The 19,428-nt window shown below is 39.0% G+C and overlaps 1 protein-coding gene across 2 annotated transcripts; it reads right to left on the reverse strand.

Moving 5' to 3' along the window:
* Positions 1-10,696: 10,696 nt before the first annotated feature.
* On the reverse strand, positions 10,697-15,095 carry LOC307145574 (uncharacterized protein). Of its 2 annotated transcripts, none has more exons than XM_079848884.1 (8): positions 14,906-15,095; positions 14,689-14,782; positions 13,832-13,924; positions 13,644-13,742; positions 13,356-13,457; positions 12,507-12,671; positions 11,686-11,844; positions 10,697-10,946 (listed from the first exon to the last, which is right to left on the reverse strand). In XM_079848884.1, the coding sequence occupies exons 1-8, from the start codon at positions 15,077-15,079 to the stop codon at positions 10,747-10,749; spliced, it is 1,086 nt and encodes a 361-aa protein (XP_079705010.1). In that variant the 5' UTR covers positions 15,080-15,095; the 3' UTR covers positions 10,697-10,746. The 2 variants fall into 2 exon arrangements, with proteins under 2 accessions (XP_079705010.1, XP_079705009.1); XM_079848883.1 differs by having other exon boundaries at positions 14,689-14,806.
* Between the last annotated feature and the right edge of the window lie 4,333 nt (positions 15,096-19,428).

Genomic DNA, 19,428 nt, shown 5'->3' on the forward strand with positions numbered 1-19,428 from the left:
TTGTTTGTGACACTAGAGGGCGTATTAGTATTTGAGTATATTTAAGGTGATGATGAGTTACAGGTGCGGAGATTGAAGGTCAAACAAACTTTTTGACCGTGCCGTGTTTGAGAGTCATGTTTTTTGTACAAGACTGCTTATACCAACAGTTTGTTAGCAATAAGTTGAGTATAATTTTTGTTTGTTTATTTGTTATTTGCAATGCCAAAATGGACAATAAATGGATTTGGCATATCCGAATATTGAGAAGGTATGGACAATGAATGTTTTATACCTCAAGATAAAACACGCGTCAGAAACCGACTAAGCAATCTGCGTCCCTACAATATAAGTCAAAAAGTTTGACCCAATGAGCCTGGATGAGCCTTACAGCGATTGAAGCAGATCGAATTGGACGACTACAGGAAAAGTCAGCTGATCTGATGTCGGATGATGCTCATTCATGACGGTTTCGTTTGATGGATTTATTATATTATGGATTATTGTTTGGATTGACCGCGGATTTCGAAGGACAACAAACCCGCACGTGCAAGAGAAAACAGCGCACACGAACGCCAAAGTCTTCAGCATTCAGCGTATGAAACTGAGGTATGAAAGCGCTTTCAATTGAGCTCAGGTTGAATGGCCATATACAAAACAGTGTGCACACAAACAAACAAAGACAAATCCAATGCGCATTGGTGGTAAAAAAAACAACCACAACAACTAAGATTTGAACTGTTTGTGAAATGAAAAACTGAACTGTTTGTGAAATGCTTGTGTTTGCCCGTGTTTATAGTCTTTGATGTTTTGGTGGTAAAATATGCAGTGAGTAAAGGTTTAAAATGGCAGATGAAAATGAGTTTCGTGGTTCTGAAATCGAGCAAAATGGGGCTCAGAAAGCAGAGGGTGAAAATGTTGAATTATCTGTACGAAAACGAGAGGTTAAGCTTACTGCAAAAGGGTTAATGGCAAAGCTCGATATTTTACAGAAACAAAGAAAGTCAAAATTTGACAAAGCATCCCAAATGAAAAAGACAATACAAGAGTTAATGGGTAATAGAGAATATGAAAATGAGGTCAAAGGTATGTTTGAAAAGTTTGAAACGCAATGCAAGGAAGCAAAAGAGGCACACGAGTCTTTGATTGTTTTATTGCCTGATGAAGAGAAAGACCGGCATGAGACATGGTTCAAAGCAAAAATGATATGGGTTGTGGAATTCAGCACTGTGGTATATAAATGGTTGGAAAAGCTACATGAGGAATGTGATCGTGCTGCCAGCGAAATTGAACCCAATGATAGCATTTCGAATGTTGAAACGCAGGTTAGCGGTCGTACTTCAAGCCACAAAAGTAGCCGCCACAGTGCGCGCTCCAGCAAATCTAATGCCTCTGTGCATCATGCGCGCATTCAGCTTGAAGCAGTAAAAGCCGCTCTTGTCGCTCAAGCTGAGTCTTTACAAGTTAAGCATGATATTGAGCAACAGTTGGAAATGTTACAGAAGCGTAAGGAAAGAACCGATATTGATGCAAAAATCGCAGCATCCAATGCAAAGATATCTGTGCTAAGGACTTATGAACAACAAGCAAACAGCATTGCAACAGATGGGATGGAATCTTATGTCAGCAAGCAGGCAAAACGAGCAACTGCATCTCTTCATCCAGATGTTGAGAGACCGGCAAGGTCTATTTTGCAAAGCAGTGTAGGTGCTACCTCACCACCAACAACATCTCATTTACAGCAACCTGCATCTTCAAGACCCAGAATAGCTACTTCAGTAGACGATAGAAGATCTGATTTCACACCGAGTATGCTCCAAAAACATCAAGAAATAACAGAGTTGTTAATTCAGCAGCAAAAGTCTCAACATTTACCACCACGTGAGATTCCAGTGTTTGAAGAGGATCCATTGCAATTCAGTTTGTTCACTAAAGCTTTTAAACATTGTGTGGAGGAAAAAACAAATAACAAGGGTGATTGCTTGTATTTCCTTGAAAGATACACAAGAGGACGCCCAAGAGAAATTGTTCATAGCTGTATGAATATGGCACCTGAAAGAGGTTATGATACAGCTAAAACTATGCTTAAACAGCAGTTTGGAGAAGATTATTTTGTTTCTGCTGCATATATGGAGAAGGTGCTTGGATGGCCCATGATCAGGTATGAAGATACCACAGCTCTTCAAGATTATGCACTCTTTTTACGTGGGTGTTGCAATGCTATGGCAGATCTAGAGTACATGCAAGAACTGGACATGCCAACAAACATGCGAACAGTAATTCTAAAGCTTCCATTTAAACTCAGAGAAAAGTGGAGAACAGCTGCATGTGATATCATGGAAAGACAGAAAAGAAGAGCCAAATTTAATGATGTTGTCAACTTCATTGAATACCAAGTTAAAATAATTTCTGATCCAATATTTGGGTCCATTCAACATGTAGAGATGAAGACAACTGGTAAACCGAAGGATGTCTACAAATGGAAGTCACAATCCCAGTCAAAGCCAAAGTTAAAAGGGGATAGTTTTGCTGCCAAAGTTAAAAGGGGATAGTTTTGCTACCAATGTTACCAACGTTAACAAACCCATTGTTGGTAAAATCCAAAGGGTAAATGCTGAACATCCAATCAGGCAATTCAAGAGTAATTCCACCACTTGTTTGTTTTGTTCACAAGGTCATTCTTTGGATGAATGTAAAGAGTTTGAGAAGAGGAAACATAGGGAAAAAGTCAACTTTATAAAGGAAAAAGCTGTCTGTTTTGGTTGCTTACATGTTGGCCACATGAGCAAAGAATGTAAAAGACGCTTAACTTGCAAAGTGTGCAACCAGAAACATCCCAGTGTTCTTCATATACATTTCAAAGAGCACAAGGTTGATAAAGCTGTCAACACAAACTATGAACCGTATGTAGAACCAACTATCAACAACACGCTGGTACCTGCCCAAACATGTGGTCATATAGGGGCCGGGAGTGGCAGTGGTATCTTACCTATCCTTCCAGTCCAAGTAAAGTCTGCAAAGGGCAACCAAGTTGTTCAGACCTATGCATTTCTGGACACAGGCAGTACCTCTACGTTTTGTTCAGAAAGTTTGATGAGGAAGCTGCACCTGAATGGACGAAAGACAAAAATTTGTTTGCTTACTATGAGTCCCAAAACAACAGTCTCAAGCTATGTGGTAAACAACTTGGAGATTTCAAGTCTTGATGGTAATACTTTTTATGAATTACCAGACGTGTACACACAGAAGCAAATGCCTGTAAACCAAACTAACATGGTCAATCAGGAAGACCTAACCAAGTGGCCATATCTTCATGGTATTCACATTCCGCACATTCAAGCTGAAGTGGAGTTGTTGATAGGTACCAACGCCTCCAAATTACTTGAACCGTGGGAAGTAGTAAATAGTCAGGGAGATGGTCCCTATGCCATACGAACCCTATTGGGGTGGGTCGTCAATGGTTCTCTAGGCAGTTATCAAAATGAACAACACACTGCTAGAGTAAATAGGATCTCTGTTGAAACCTTGGAGTTGCTATTGGAAAAGCAATACCAGCATGATTTCAATGAAAAAAATGTCAGAGGACAAAGAAGAAATGTCCAGAGAGGAGGCAAAGTTCATGGAAATCATGGAGAAATCCGTGAGCTTCAAAGATGGACATTATAGTTTGAAGTTACCTTTCAAAAACAAAGATGTTGTTATGTCTAACAATCTAAACATTGCCAAACAGCGCCTTGTGGGGATAAAAAGAAAGTTTGAAAGGAATGAAAAATTTCAACAAGAATATACAGACTTTGTCAATGATATGATTATCCAAGGCTATGCTGAGAAAGTACCAGAGCATCAATTGGATCGATGTGAAGGTAAAGTTTGGTACATTCCACATCATGGTGTGTACCACCCTCGTAAAGCCAAGTTACGAGTGGTATTTGACTGTGGAGCAAAATACCAAGGCACATCTTTAAACGATCAACTACTACAAGGCCCAAACCTCACAAGTTCTTTAATTGGAGTTCTTCTGAGGTTCAGACAGGAACTTGTTGCTTTCATGACTGACATTAGAGCAATGTTTTACCAAGTCAAAGTGAGAGAGGAAGACAAAGACTTTCTTCGTTTCCTGTGGTGGACAGGTGGAGATGTTACCCAGGATGTTGCTGTCTTCCGAATGACTGTTCATTTATTTGGAGCAGTTTCATCCCCGAGTTGCGCATGTTTCGCTCTCAGGAGAACTGCAAAAGACAATCAACACTGCTTTAATGAAGAGGTAATTGACACTGTGTATAAGAACTTCTACATGGATGATTGCTTAAAAAGCTTATCTACAGAGTATGAAGCAATCCAGATGGTCAAAGACCTGACTACTCTATGTCAAAAGGGAGGCTTCCATCTAACACAATGGGTCAGTAACAGCCGTAAGGTCTTGCAGTCCGTTGTAGAAAGAGATAGATCAAAGAATCTAACTGAGCTCAACTTGGATCGAGACCAACTACCAGTGGAAAGGGCCTTAGGACTTCAATGGTGCGTACAGACAGACACCTTCAATTTCAGAACTGTTTGCAAAGAAAGAATGCCAACTAGACGTGGAATATTGTCAGTGATCAGTTCAGTGTATGATCCTTTAGGATATCTTGCACCACTGACACTTCCAGTCAAACTCATCCTCCAGGAGTTGTGCAGAACAAACTACAACTGGGATGATGAGATTCCTAAAGTTCTTGAACAAAGGTGGGTTAAATGGATTACTGACTTGGATCAGTTAAGCACTTTCAATGTTGACAGATGTTTGAAACCATGTGATTTTGGACAGCCGGTTAGCGCCCAACTACACCATTTTTCAGACGCCAGTGGAAGTGGATATGGATCTGTGACCTACTTGAGGCTACAGAATTGTAACCATGCTGTTCACGTTTCCTTTCTGCTTGGCAAAGCCAGGGTGGCACCCTTAAAACCAGTGACTGTTCCTCGTTTGGAGCTGACTGCTGCAGTCCTAGCAATACGCATTGACAAAATGCTTAGAGAACAACTTCAGCTTCAACTGGAAAGTTCTTGTTTTTGGACTGATAGCACATCCGTCCTGAAGTATATAAGGAATGAAAACAAGAGATTCCGTACCTTCGTGGCAAATAGGATTTCTGCCATCAGAGAAGCTTCAGATGTGTCACAGTGGAGGTATATTCATACTTCACAAAACCCTGCAGATGATGCGTCCAGGGGAATGACTGTACAACAGCTCGCAACCAACAAGAGATGGTTAAATGGACCAAATTTTCTAAGAGAACCAGTTTCAAAATGGTCAAATGACAACATTGATTCAAACATTGTTGATGATGATCCAGAACTAAAGAAAGAGCAGCTCTCCACAAATGTTGTAAATATTGAAGATACCAATAATGCAACTCATAGGCTGATCAATTACTTTTCTGATTGGAAAAGACTCAAGACTGCGGTTGCATGGATGCTGAAAGTAAAGAAAGTTCTACATGAAGTAAGTTGCCGAAGAAAACAATTGATGACAACTTTAAAGGATTCCAATGCTTTAGAACAGAGATTACAACAAATCAAAGCTTCATTTGGAGGAAAGTGCTTGTCTCCAGACGACCTTTCGGAGGCGGAAAAGGCTATTATCCAGTTCTGTCAATGGGAAAGATTCAGCGAAGAAATTTCATCACTGAAATCTGGAAGATCTGAAATCAGAAAACACAGTGCTATTCACAGATTAAGCCCCATTCTAGAATATGGATTGCTGAGAATCGGTGGCAGGTTATGCAAAGCTGCTATGCCTAAAGAAAGGAAACATCCAGTTATTTTATCTAAAGATCAGCATATTTCCAAACTGATTCTTAGGCATATTCATGTAAAGAGTGGCCATAGTGGAAGAAACCATATGCTGTCTATATTAAGAGAAAAATACTGGATTACTCAAGCCAATGCAACAGCCAGAAAGATTATTTCAAGCTGTACTTTCTGCAAACGACACAAAGGTAAGCTAGGAGAGCAAAAAATGTCTGACTTACCCGAAGAAAGAGTAACTGCAGATCTACCTCCTTTTTCAAATGTAGGAGTAGATTACTTTGGCCCAATTGATGTAAAAAGAGGTCGAACTTGTGTGAAACGCTATGGCGTAATTTTTACATGCATGGCCAGTAGGGCAGTTCACTTGGAGGTGGCATACTCATTGGACACTGATTCTTGCATAAATGCTTTGCGACGATTCATATGCAGAAGAGGACAAGTAAGTCATATGAGGTCCGACAATGGAACAAATTTTACTAGCTCAGAAAAGGAATTGAGAAGAGCACTGGCAGAGTTGAATCAAAATAAAATCACAAAGGTTTTAGCCCACAAAGGAATTAAATGGAGTTTTAATCCACCTACAGCGTCACATCATGGTGGCGCATGGGAGCGCATCATCAGAATGGTAAGAGTGGTGTTATCCTCCGTTTTGAATCAACAAACGCTGGATGATGAGGGATTACACACTGTTCTGTGTGAAGCCGAGGCAATTCTCAATGATCGACCAATCACCAAAGTGTCCGAAGATCCAAATGATCTTGAAGCACTTACCCCCAATCATCTGCTTACAATGAAGAGAAAACCAATCTATCCTCCTGGTCTTTTTGAGAACTCAGATCAGTATGCAAGAAGAAGGTGGAAACAAGTACAATACCTTGCAGATCTTTTTTGGAAAAGATGGATAAAAGAGTACTTGCCTTTGTTACAGGAAAGACAAAAATGGACCAAAGAGAGACGTAATCTTATGCCTGGTGATATTGTACTCATTGCAGATTCTACAGCCCCACGCAATTCTTGGACTCTTGGAAGAGTACTAGAGACTTTCCCAGATAAAAAGGGTTTAGTTAGATCTGTACGAGTTCAAACCAAAACTAACACAATAGTAAGACCAGTAACAAAACTTTGCCTTTTATTAGAAATGTAAAAAAAGAAGGTTCAAATGCATGGTGTACTCATATATAAAAAAAAAAATGGTAAGAGTAATTATTATTTAAAATGTATTGATGTATATAGACTGTTTGATGGCTCCTTATGTAATGTATGATTTTGAATTGTTTATGCCCCCTACGTCATTAACAATTAGGGGCCGGTATGTTGGAGCCATTATGTTAATTTGTATTTTTTGTTTGTGACACTAGAGGGCGTATTAGTATTTGAGTATATTTAAGGTGATGATGAGTTACAGGTGCGGAGATTGAAGGTCAAACAAACTTTTTGACCGTGCCGTGTTTGAGAGTCATGTTTTTTGTACAAGACTGCTTATACCAACAGTTTGTTAGCAATAAGTTGAGTATAATTTTTGTTTGTTTATTTGTTATTTGCAATGCCAAAATGGACAATAAATGGATTTGGCATATCCGAATATTGAGAAGGTATGGACAATGAATGTTTTATACCTCAAGATAAAACACGCGTCAGAAACCGACTAAGCAATCTGCGTCCCTACATTGTCTATGTGAGATGTATTCTCATCTGCTGGACCTACCGCTTTGTTTAGGCAAGGAGTGGCACATCCTTAAAGCTGCAATAAGTAGAAAGCTGGTGAAAGATAATTGATTTTTGAGTCTCATAGAATGTTAAATACTGATGTTTAGAAATATAAAATGTCTGTACTTGCATGCTTGGCCAAACTGGCCAACAAAACACACATTAGAGAAGCTCAGGTTTCAACAAACACAGAAGGAGTGTGACATTAACCTCTGCTCAGTTATTGAGGAGTTATTGCGTAACATTATTCCACTATATTTGCTGGTATATTAATGTTTAAAATCTTTTATGTGAGTAGAAAAGACTATAAAGTGGCTAAACGTGCAATGTCATTAGCCCCTGCTCACTATGAATGTTATGTGCACATGGCCTTAATCAGACATTACACATGATTTGTACCAGGGAGCCGGCAGGATGATAAGTCTGAACCGAATGATTCACAGGGTTGTGTTTACCCTGTTAATGTCCGGACATCTTAGTTTGTGAATGCAGCTATGTGTGGGATTAATGTGTGGGATTAATGGACTATGGAGATATAGAGAGAAAGGTGATTCTCCACAAAATGGACACAGATTTATAAGGGATAATGTATAGCGAGGCGGTTGTTATAGTGAATACAACCCTGTCTTGAATCAGCCTGAAGGGGTTGAATTCGCTATAACAACCGCCTCGCTCTACATTATCCTGCTTATTACATGGCTACCTACCAAATACAATTAAGTTTTCCCAACACACTTTACAGAGCCTTAACCCTGTATAACAATTTGGTAGGCAATAGGGCCAGGGAAAAACTTCCTATTTGACATAAAGAAACCTTAAGATTCAAAGGAGGTACCCATCTGCTTGTGACTGGCTGGGTATAACAATGAACATAAGTCATGTAGCTGATCCTTTTATCCATTAGGGCTTACAATTGGCACACATTGCCTTACAATATACCAGAGAATGCACATCTCTGGAGCAACTAGATGTCTCACTCAAGGACACAATGTTGGACAAAAAATTGAGAAGAAATGGAATGCCAATGACCTGCATCAACGATTTTGTACCTCCAGCTCTTTGGAGAAATCCATTGTCAACCTACTTCAAACTGACTCACAGATTGGATGATTGAAGGTCAGGTATATTTGCTTTACAACATTATATCAACCTCTTTTGGCCAAATTGAGGTAATGGATCATAAGCCTCATCTTTGAGAGCAAGCGGGCACATAGTATGTCAAGGCATCACATGCAGAGGAGAGCGTGCCTATGTTCCCACAGCCCTATGTTCCATCATTTCCAAGGTTGTTTTTCTTTAACCCTAAACCTAAACCCAATATAAACAGGACTGTGGGAACAGAAGGCTGTGGGAACATAGGGCCTAATTTTCTAAAATTTTTGTAAAAAAGAATTTCTTAGAAATGTGGGAACATAGGGCTGACCCCATGCAGGGAAGGGTCTTTGTGCAGCAGGTTGATGGGAATAGGCAGCTATAAGCATAGGGCCTCTATAATTACTGTAGATTAGATAGAAAGACTGCAGCAGCATGCCAAAAAGGAATCTTAAAGTTAGAAATAAATAAAATGTCATGGGTATTGTAAAAAGTAGCCTATAAGCCAACAAACTGCAAAGGTAAATGGGTTGCCCCTTAAACCTGTGGTAATTCCATATAATTTATTATTATTATAATTGTTACATGAAGCTGACTAATTTTGCTCACATAAAAAAAGATATAAACAAACAAAACAAAAAAAACCAAGCAAACCCCATCATTGTATCTTCAAATTGCTCTTTGAAGCATGTCCTTAGATCATATGGACCTAGAATGCCAAAATTAAAACTTTGGATTAGAGCCAAACCAAGTACATCGTTGGAAAGGTCTCGCCCCGGAGAGTAACATATGTCAGTAAAAAGATTATTCATGGCTCCTGCTTTGATATATTGGCCTTTGAACCCTGAGCTCGGTGCATATATTAAGTTCTATAATTTAAAAAAAAATTATAATACAGACATGGGAGCAACTGTTATGGAAAGCTCTTGACCTCATCTAATAGTCAGTGTGGTCAATAACAGGGGGCACAATTACATATAGGTAAAATATAGGTAAAATAGATTTTCACCCATTTTACAATTATATATTTCAAATCTGATTTCACACATGAGTGTATCATGCCCTTAAATATCACAATAAACTCTCAAATCAGTATTTACAACTTCCAATTCTAGGAAGAACAGTAATGTAGACTAAAAACTACAATTCCCTACAGCCGCGCTATGCAGCTTGATAAAATAAGCGCCATATATGTAGTTTTTCTGGTTTATAAACCCTAGTTTATACCAATTAGGGTTGTAAAAACATATATCAGCTTAATATATATAAAAAATATTACAGTCAAACTAGTGATTACACGGCATCTATCGAAATAGCACGATTGCTGTTAACTTAAAGTAAATATCGCGGTTAATTTAAGTTATTTAGCAAAAACACAAACTTCCGCATGACGTAAGTGAATATCAGCCAATGGGAAGAGTGAAAAACTCCCCGCGCCATGGGGTACGTATGACGCAAGTGAATATCAGCCAATGGGAAGAGTAAAAAACTCCCCGCGCCATGGGGTACGTATGACGCAAGTGAATATCAGCCAATGGGAAGAGTGAAAAACTACCCGCGCGTCGCGCATGCGCGGGGTGAAACTCACTGTGGCTCTGCAGTCAGACCCTTCTCCATAGACATCATATGTCTATGCCCTTCTCCGCCGCCGCAACATGGTTATATTTTTTTGTGAAGGTGCACGTCAGGCTACAGCATGGCATATACTCGACTCAGAAGTATTATCAGAGATTGAACGTGCCCCCGATCACTGACAATCACAAATCACTGACATCCCAAAATAAACCATGTGGCACAGTCATAGACTGTAGACAGTACGCCTGCTTTATTATTTTAATTTCAGTTATTATTTTGATTGTAAAATATTTGAACTATCCTTACCTATTTAGTAAATAATTTCCAATAGATAGTGTGCTGTGAAAATAACTAAAAACATGGTCAGATATCATTGTGGGTACAGTAACTTCCCCATTATTTTTTACTAATTGAAAATAGTAGCAGTACCCCTCATTTAAACATTTTGAACCCAAACATTGTTTTCAAATGTGTCCTTTCAAAAACATGGTAACAGAAACAATTATATAGAAAATGTTTCCCACAGTTAGATAAAAGCCAGAGATAACATCCAGAGAAAGTGTTTATTGTTCAATAACATCAAACATAAACATAGTGCATTTAGTCTTCATCAGAAGTGCTCTCATCATCTTCTGACATCTCCTCCTCCGACGAGTCCATTTCCAGAAATGGTTGATGGCTGAGGATTCTCCTATAAAAGCTTTTGACTTTTACCATTTCTGCTTTTAGTTTAGTTTGTTTCTCAAGAACCAGACATTGTAGTCCTCTTTGTACATCCTCAGGCTGGTCAGCAAACGAGGCTGTAAAAACAAAAGATTTTCATATTATCATAAACACACTATTCTTAAAGGTCCCCTATTATGCAAAATTCACTTTTGCATGCTGTTTGGATATAAAGGTGTGTTGGCAGTGTGTGTACACAACCAGCCAGCCAATAGTGATAAAAATCCACTCACTCCTTTTTCTGAGCCCCAAAAAATGACAATTTAAACATACTGTAAAAAATGATCTGTTGGGTATTTTGAGGTAAAACTTCACATACACACTCTGGGGACATCAGAGACTTATTTTACATCTTGTGAAAAGGGGCATATAACGGGACCTTTAAAGTCAATAATGACACTTTAATAAGTATTTACAAAGTAGGTTTCAATAGTCATATTACAACAGGGTTGTGAAATGAAATTTAGATACAAGCTTCAGGAGGCAGTTTTTATAAATAAATAAAAAACTGTCAACAGTCAACACTTGTTGGTGCAAGCTATTGCTCTCTGTTCTTTCCGCTCAATACTGGAGGTTGAGTACTTTGGGCGGTGACATTTGCTAGACAGTGACAGCCTGTTGTGTTTATTACGTATCTAATCTAGTTTGCCTGGTTTATGTTTACATTTCAGATTTCAGGATAGTAAGCAGTCATTTCCATTTCAGTAGAAGAATGTGGAAAAGAAAAACTCTAGTGACAAATTTTGCACAGATACAAATTAGTATAGTCCAGATCTGATATTTCAGGAGACATACATAGACAAAAATAGTGCTTACAGTTTGAGGAGAGAGTTGCCAGCATCATAGATTTTGCCTTCATTGCTGTCCAGTGTTGCTGCATTTCTTTAGAGATAATCGTTTCCTCCTCCTTCAGGCGTCGCACAGCCATAACCTTCTCAAACACGGTTCTTTTGGTGTGAAGGTCAGCAGCAGCAGCTTCAATTCATCAACATCAAAACAGAAGACATTAGAGTTAGAAGTTTTGTTCTTTGGATTAATACAAATAAAATTATGCAAGTGCTCAGATATAGATTTTATTAAAGGGATAGTTCACTTTGAAATTAAATTTTGGTATGTTTTAGCTTACCTCAAGGGCATCCAAGATGTAGGTGTCTTTGTTTCCACAGTAGTTTCAAATTTGATATTTTTAGGTCAAACCGTTCTTGTCTGTCAGTCATTTAATGCAGGTCTATGGTCATCACCTCAAAGAGCATGCACAGAGAAGTCAATTTTTTTTTTTTACCTCACACTTGGAAGCACGCACGTCCTCAGATCACTTGGACGTGGTTGTGTACAAAAGGTAAAAACGATATAAATACTGTTCGTTTTCTCACACAAACCGCTCGTTTCGTGTCTTAGGCCATCAATGTGTACTTACGATGGGGAATTGTTTAATTTGGACTCTGTGCATTCTCTTTGAGAAAGTGACCACAGACCTGCATTATATGACTGACAGACAAGAACGGTTTGACCTAAAAATATTAAAATTGAAACTACTGCGGAAAAAAAGACACCTACATATTGGATGCCCTTGAGGTAAGCTAAAACATACCAAAGTTCCCTTTGAAATAAAATGATCCCTTTAATGGGGAACTTACTTTCACTTATGTTGTTCCAAGGCCATTCAGTCAGAACACTGGCATCAGTGGACACAATTTGCTTAGCTGGTTCAGCCAAGTTGTTATAATCGCAAATGGTCACTGCCAAGCGTTTTTTCTCATTAAGAATGACTTTTCTGATCTTGTGACGCCTCTTGTTGCTATCTGCAACAAAAAAATAAATTAAATTCTGAGTATGTATGTATTTAAAGGGGTGGTAAAACACGATTTCACTTTTCTAACTTTAGTTAGTGTGTAATGTTGCTGTTTGAGCATAAACAACATCTGCAAAGTTACAACGTTCAAAGTTTAAAGCAAAGGGAGATATTTGCTTTTAAAGAAATCAATTTCTAAGAACTACAGAAACGGCTGATAGGGACTACACGACATTCCTGTGGGCTTGCTGACATCACTATGTCCAATATTTACATAAACCCCTCCTCTGGGAGCACAGTACATAAAGGGGGCGAGGCTTATTTTATGTTGCTTTGAAAAAGAGCTAACCAATCTGAGCCCATTGCGTATTTTTGAGGGCGGGGCTTCATAGAACCAGAGCAGTGTAGAATAATGGGTAAATATGTGAAAAATAATGCGAATTTTTAAAAACGAAGCATGAACACATGTTACAGTGAACCCCACAAACACAATCAAGCCTTTGAAAAAAGGTGTTTTACCACCCCTTTAAAATCAAATCCCGATTGTGACACTTTTAGCAGTGTTTTGGAAAATGTGCATTTTATTCCTTTAACCACCCTGGATAAGATTTAGTTGGGTTTTCTGAACTCCTGTATAGGTTACCATGTGCATTTTCTAACTAGGCAATGTCAAATGTCTGCAACTGTGACCTACCAGTTTGTTTGTAAAGGTTTTGGGTTCGCACTTTGATGATGACTGCTAGCTCTTCAATTCGTGCCTGCAATGCCCCAAGGCTGCCATCACCTGGATCAGTTTCTAAATCAGAGTCATATTATTGAGTATACACATAACCACAATCATTCTATTACATTCAGCAATCATTTTTCTTTAAGCATAATTAGGGTTAACCAATGGTTCACGTTCGCTCTGTTGTGTAACCCCAGGAATTTCAATGACAAGATCATTGTTGATTGATCAACACTGATCAATAAGCCATCTCACCCTCAGCCCATTGCTGCACATCAGACACCCATAGCTGCAGTGTGTCATCATCTACACCAAGCCCAGGATGTCCACTTGTTCTTTGAGCATCCTTACAGTCTACAATAACAAATGTCCTTTCATGTATGCATGTACATTATTTGTGTTTATTTTCATTATGATATCAACATCACTGTAGAAAAATGTACCTTGGTGTATCTCTGGCTTAAAGTGCGGCCCATATTCTTGACTTTCTTTTTTATTCCACCCGGAAGCCAGAAGGGTCAGCATGTTTGTTCTTCCTGAATTCAATGTCAGTGCAAATTAATAATCACCTCCTAGACACAGACACACAGAGACACACAGAGACACAAACACACACACACACACACACACACACACACACACACACACACAGAGACACACAGAGACACACACACACACACACACACACACACACAGAGAGACACACAGAGACACACACACACACGCACACACACACACACACACACACACACACACACACAAACACACAGAGACACACAGGCACACACACACACACACAGGCAGTCAGTCACACAGAGACACACACACACAGACAGGCGCACACACACACAGAGACACACAAACACACAGACAGGCACACACACACACACACACACACACACACACAAACAGACACACAGACACACACAAACAAACACACTGACACACCCACACACAAACACACAGACACACCCACCCACACACAAACACACAGACAGACAGACACACACAGACAGACACAGGCACACACACACACACACACAGAGACACACACACAGAGACACACACACACAGACAGACACACAGACACACAAACAAACACACAGACACACCCACCCACACACAAACACACAGACAGACACACACACACAGACAGACACAGGCACACACACACACACACACACAGACACACAGAGACACACACACACACAAACAAACACACAGACACACCCACCCACACACAGACAGACACACACAGACAGACACAGGCACACACACACACACACACACACAAACACACCTGCTTTGGACATGTACTTGGTCGTGATTGCTGCCCTGGACAAGAAACTGTTCACTTGCTCAACCTCTTCTCCAATTGTTGAGCCTGCACCTTCCTGAAATGCGCCTCCCCATTTAATCTAATAAGAAGTGCGTACAATAATCATAAAATTATGTTATTTCTAAATTACTCAATGACTCAAATGACTACTAACTTAGTCATTAAAGTTGCAATGTACCTCGCATTTCCCAGTGTGAGCCTTTGCGTGCATTACAGACAGGAAAGGACGCATGGACAGGAGCTTCCTCATCTCAGGGCATTGCTGAGCCACCTTGGACAAATATGGGAAATATTTGCATGCCACATCGGAGCAAAGGAATGTGATGTTTCCTGGGGCTTTTTCTGCCAACATCCTTTGGAGGAAAAGAGGGTAGGCAAAGATCTCCCCTCAAAACATGTTCAGTGCTCCAAGGAGGACTCCATGGCGACAGACAGCAATTTCAAGCCCTTCCTCATCCAATTTGCTGGTGTTTTTCCTGGAAGACTCCTTAGCTGCTCTCCAACTTGAAGATCCACACGACCCTTTTCCTGAGATCTATAAATTCAAAGATTATAACTGAACTAAATGAATTTTTAAAACCCTCAAAGAATTGTGACTGTCAACTGGTTCTCAAAGTTACTGGACTGGCTCTCTGCCATTTGTTCATAATATACAAAAAATTGAGTCTCTGAATAATATTTTCACTGTGTCAAATACTCTTTCGGTGTGGAAGGGTGTCAAGAAATATTTAGCTATTCCTAATAAGTTATCTTTTAAGTCTCCTATTGCACTCAATCCTGATCTTTCCCCAAGCGTACAGAAAATTGGTCTTCTGACCTGGAGGGTGAGTGGACTGTCAGAGTTTGGTCATCTATTTGATAATGGTCAAATGAGGTCATTCCAGCCATTAAAGCAGGAATTTAACCTGCCCAGTAAAGATTTTTATAAATTTCTTCAATTACAGCACTTTTTGGAGTCACACTCAAAAGAAGGTAATATACGTTTTGATCTTACTGACGTGGAAAAACAGCTTCTCTCTTCAATTACTCTTAAGAAGAAGATCTCTGAGTTATATTCTTTTCTGTCTAATGTTGGTCCTTCAAGTTTTGATTCTTTGAGAATGATATGGGAAAATGACTTAGGATCAAATTTTAGTGATGAGGAGTGGTTATCTGTTTGTACATGTGTTTTCTCCAAAGGTGTCTCAATTACGGCCCAGGAACAAAATTATAAATTCATTCACAGGACCTATCTAACTCCAGTTCGACTTCATAAAATGTTCCCCAATTCTTTTCAATTATGTTTCAAATGTAGGTCGAACATTGGCACAGTGATGCATGTGTTTTGGGATTGTGATAAAATCAAAGGTTACTGGAAAGAGATCCACATGGTTGTTCAAAAGATTATTGGAAAGACCTTTGCAAATGTTTACCTTCTGAACTGTAAAGCTGGTCTATGCCTGGACTGTGACAAAGAAAGTGTGTTGAACTTCTGTATATATTTAGCAAAAAAATGTATATTATTACTATGGTCAACTCCTCAAATACCCTCAGTTAATATGTGGATGAGTCAGGTCGCTACTCTTTTACTTCTGGAAAAACTAACTCACGATCTGCATCAAACATCTGATGTTTTCTGGCGCACTTGGTCTTCTCTGTGGAACTTTCTGGAAGATGCTTAGCGACTGATATATCTTTTTGATTACTGGTCTATAAAATGTCCCTGTTATGTATTTACTTTGATATGCCCTGTTGTATTTTTTATTATAATTATTTTGTTTTTGCATTTTATATGCTTATGTATGAACATATATATCCAAAGATTGTAAGATGATATAGGTTATATGGCTGTACGTGCTGTTATGAGATACCGGTACCACTGTGTTGTTATTGTAAAAAAAAAGAATAAAAAAAAAAAAAAGTTACTGAACTGGATGTGTTTGTTTGCAGAACTACTGTAGGATAAACTAGTTTAACACGTATGGAACCTCCAAATGTATGGATATAAAAAGCCTTTACTGTCCTTTTAAAATAGATAGAGAAATTAAATCTGAGCTTCATAAAATTTTCTAGATATGCCTTTCCTACCTTAAAGTAATCTTAATAAGACATTAAACCCTGGGCAAGCCTAAACCAAGCAAGTCTAAAAAATATAATTAATTTCCTGCACAGGTTACACTTTCTTTGAAATACCTTGCATTTGATTTGAAGCGATAAAGCTTGCGGTTTCCGTCAACTGACACTGCAAGCATCTCTGGAGTGCAGGCAGGACAGTCAAATGATTTCTCGTGGAATATCTTCTCCACCTCGTATGTCACAGCAACCCACTCAGAAAAGCTTTTGCTGAAGGTATCAGCTGATATTTTGCCCGCCTTTTAGATTTAGGACAAACATAGGAAAAAACTCTAAGGAAAATAATATTTGTGTAACTCACCATAAACACTAACTAATAAACATTGCATGCATCTTCATTAAGCTTGGCAAAATTGAAAACTCACTCTTCCGAAGCGCTCTGTTCTTTCATCAAGCATTTTGACGTACGCCTTAAGTGATACACCTGGTGCAGCCATCTTAAGGTCATAGAAAGACTGAAAGACATCAGTGGTATACAGGGTGCAGAAATTCATGGTGCCAGGCCAGTATCCATCACGCTGGATGTCCTCAATGGTGGGGGACCATGTTAGGCAACAGCTGGTGCAACTCACAACTGGCAATACAAGGTTGTAGCGGCCTGTAGGGAGCATTAAATTAAATGAATAAATGAAGTAATATTGTTAAGGAAAACAGGCCGTTGTTTTTTTTAAATTCCATCTTTAAATGGTTAAAGATTGCAAGAAGATGTTGCGGAAAACACATAATAATGCACTGTAAATGTAGGTACTGCCACCTTGTCATACTTGTGCATTACAAAAAAATACCATTTTGATAATAACACACATACACCCACAGTGAAATTGGGCAAAACCCCTTGCATGATGAGTAATCATGAACAATAAGAAGGAAGGGAGATCAGTGCGTATGTGTGGGTGTAGTGTGTGTGACAGAAGTAAAAGAGAGACGGAGCACCAGCTGTGTCGGTGTTGTGCAGAGGTTTCCGCATCTTGCGGGATGGTTGAATCATTTATCAACATTGATGAACTGCGCAAAGAATATTATATCGTTTTTATACAGTACTTAGAATATACCCGTGAGGAACCGTGATGTGCATGAAATTCTCAGCGGGCACAACTCGGCACAAGACTGGCAAGCGAGTGGAGCAGATAGAAAAATGTCAACAATATGCCTCAGTTTATCTGTAAGTGTACAGGGTAAGTTACACTGACTAAATAATAGAAACTGCAACTTCTCAAGAGGCAAAGCTACCATGTGTAAAATGTCCACTTACCATTTATGGTAATGACAGACACATTTCTGCCAGGTGACACATGAATGTTGCCTGTTGAACAGCCACACACACAATCTGGTCTCTGTATAGGTAACAGCCGTGCTATCAAAAAAATTAAATTTTTTTAATTTTGTATTGTTGTATTGTGTATTGTTTAGATACCAAAAAAAGCACACACACTAACTTGTTATGCAAAATTAACTATTTCTTCAACTAAAAAGATGCATAGAGAATTTGAAAAACATCAACATTTGGTTTCTTAATGTGAATCCAGTTACAAGAATAGCACGTTTCATCCATAGTAAGGCATAATACTTGGAAATGGTCTTACCCATTTGCTGGCGCAACTCTGACAAAGGCTGCCGAAATCCTCCAGTTAGTGACTCTCTGTTGTGCAAGACAAAGTGTGAATGGACAGCAGTATCACAGTCCTCACAAAGGAACGGGAAAGGCAGGCAGTCCAGACACCTCACTACAGCTTGTTTGCCACACTGGCACCCACAATGTGGATGTGGATCTTGGTTAGCCAGCATATTTTTAAGAAGAAATAGTCTGGCCTCTTTCCACTTTTGTGAGGACACTTTGTTTCTGATCTCCCAGTCAGTAGCAGCTGACTCGGATGACGCCTCACAAATCACTGCTGTGTCCTCCAATACTTCATCATCTACTACCTCCTCAAGCAGCTCAAGGAGCTCCTGACGAAGCACCTCAGTTTCAGATCCTAACAGAAAAAGAATGAAATTAATAAAATAAATAAACTTCACCAATAAACCAACTCTATTGTTTCAAATTGACAACAGCTCATACATTTCTACCTAAACCAAAACGGTCAAGAAATTACATCTAAACTAATAATAAAAGTATAATCTATCCAGGCAATTACAATACACTATGCTTTAATTATGTACCTTTTGTTAGGTTGACACTGGAAACAACATCAGTAGGTGCCGCACATCTGGGCTGTTCTGTGTTAACAATTTCTTTTTTTTAAGGAAATACAGGTGGCAAAGACATGCAGGCTTTATCAGAGAGACTATCAGTTTTCAGTACAATTCTGACAATAACATTTGGTCTGTTTTATTAATTGATGGTATTGCTGCTGAGACTCCAACCCCTTCAACATGACATAAGGAGAGAAGAAAGACAATCTGGAACTTTGAAACTCCTTTTCACAGACTTTAATAAGGTTATGGAGATTAAAACCATGTAAATATCCATCTTTTTTAGTTTTTCATAATCACAAAATGTGTTTTGGCTTTACCTGTGCGTTGATCTGGCTTGGTAGTTGGCGCTGAAAAACATTGAGACCAATTTAGTAATGGAAATTGTTAAGTAAA

The sequence above is a fragment of the Squalius cephalus genome (genome assembly GCF_949319135.1).
Source record: "Squalius cephalus genome assembly, chromosome: 18".
In the NCBI taxonomy this organism is placed as follows: Eukaryota; Metazoa; Chordata; class Actinopteri; order Cypriniformes; family Leuciscidae; genus Squalius; species Squalius cephalus.

Excerpts from the sequence above, each read along its gene's own strand:
- LOC307145574 (XM_079848883.1), bottom strand. The coding sequence starts at position 15,079 with ATGTTGGCAGAAAAAGCCCCAGGAAACATCACATTCCTTTGCTCCGAT. Across the intron at positions 12,672-13,355 it reads AAACCTTTACAAACAAACTG|ATAGCAACAAGAGGCGTCAC; the intron begins GTAGGTCACAGT and ends TTTTTGTTGCAG. Across the intron at positions 10,947-11,685 it reads GGCAACTCTCTCCTCAAACT|CCTCGTTTGCTGACCAGCCT; the intron begins GTAAGCACTATT and ends TTGTTTTTACAG.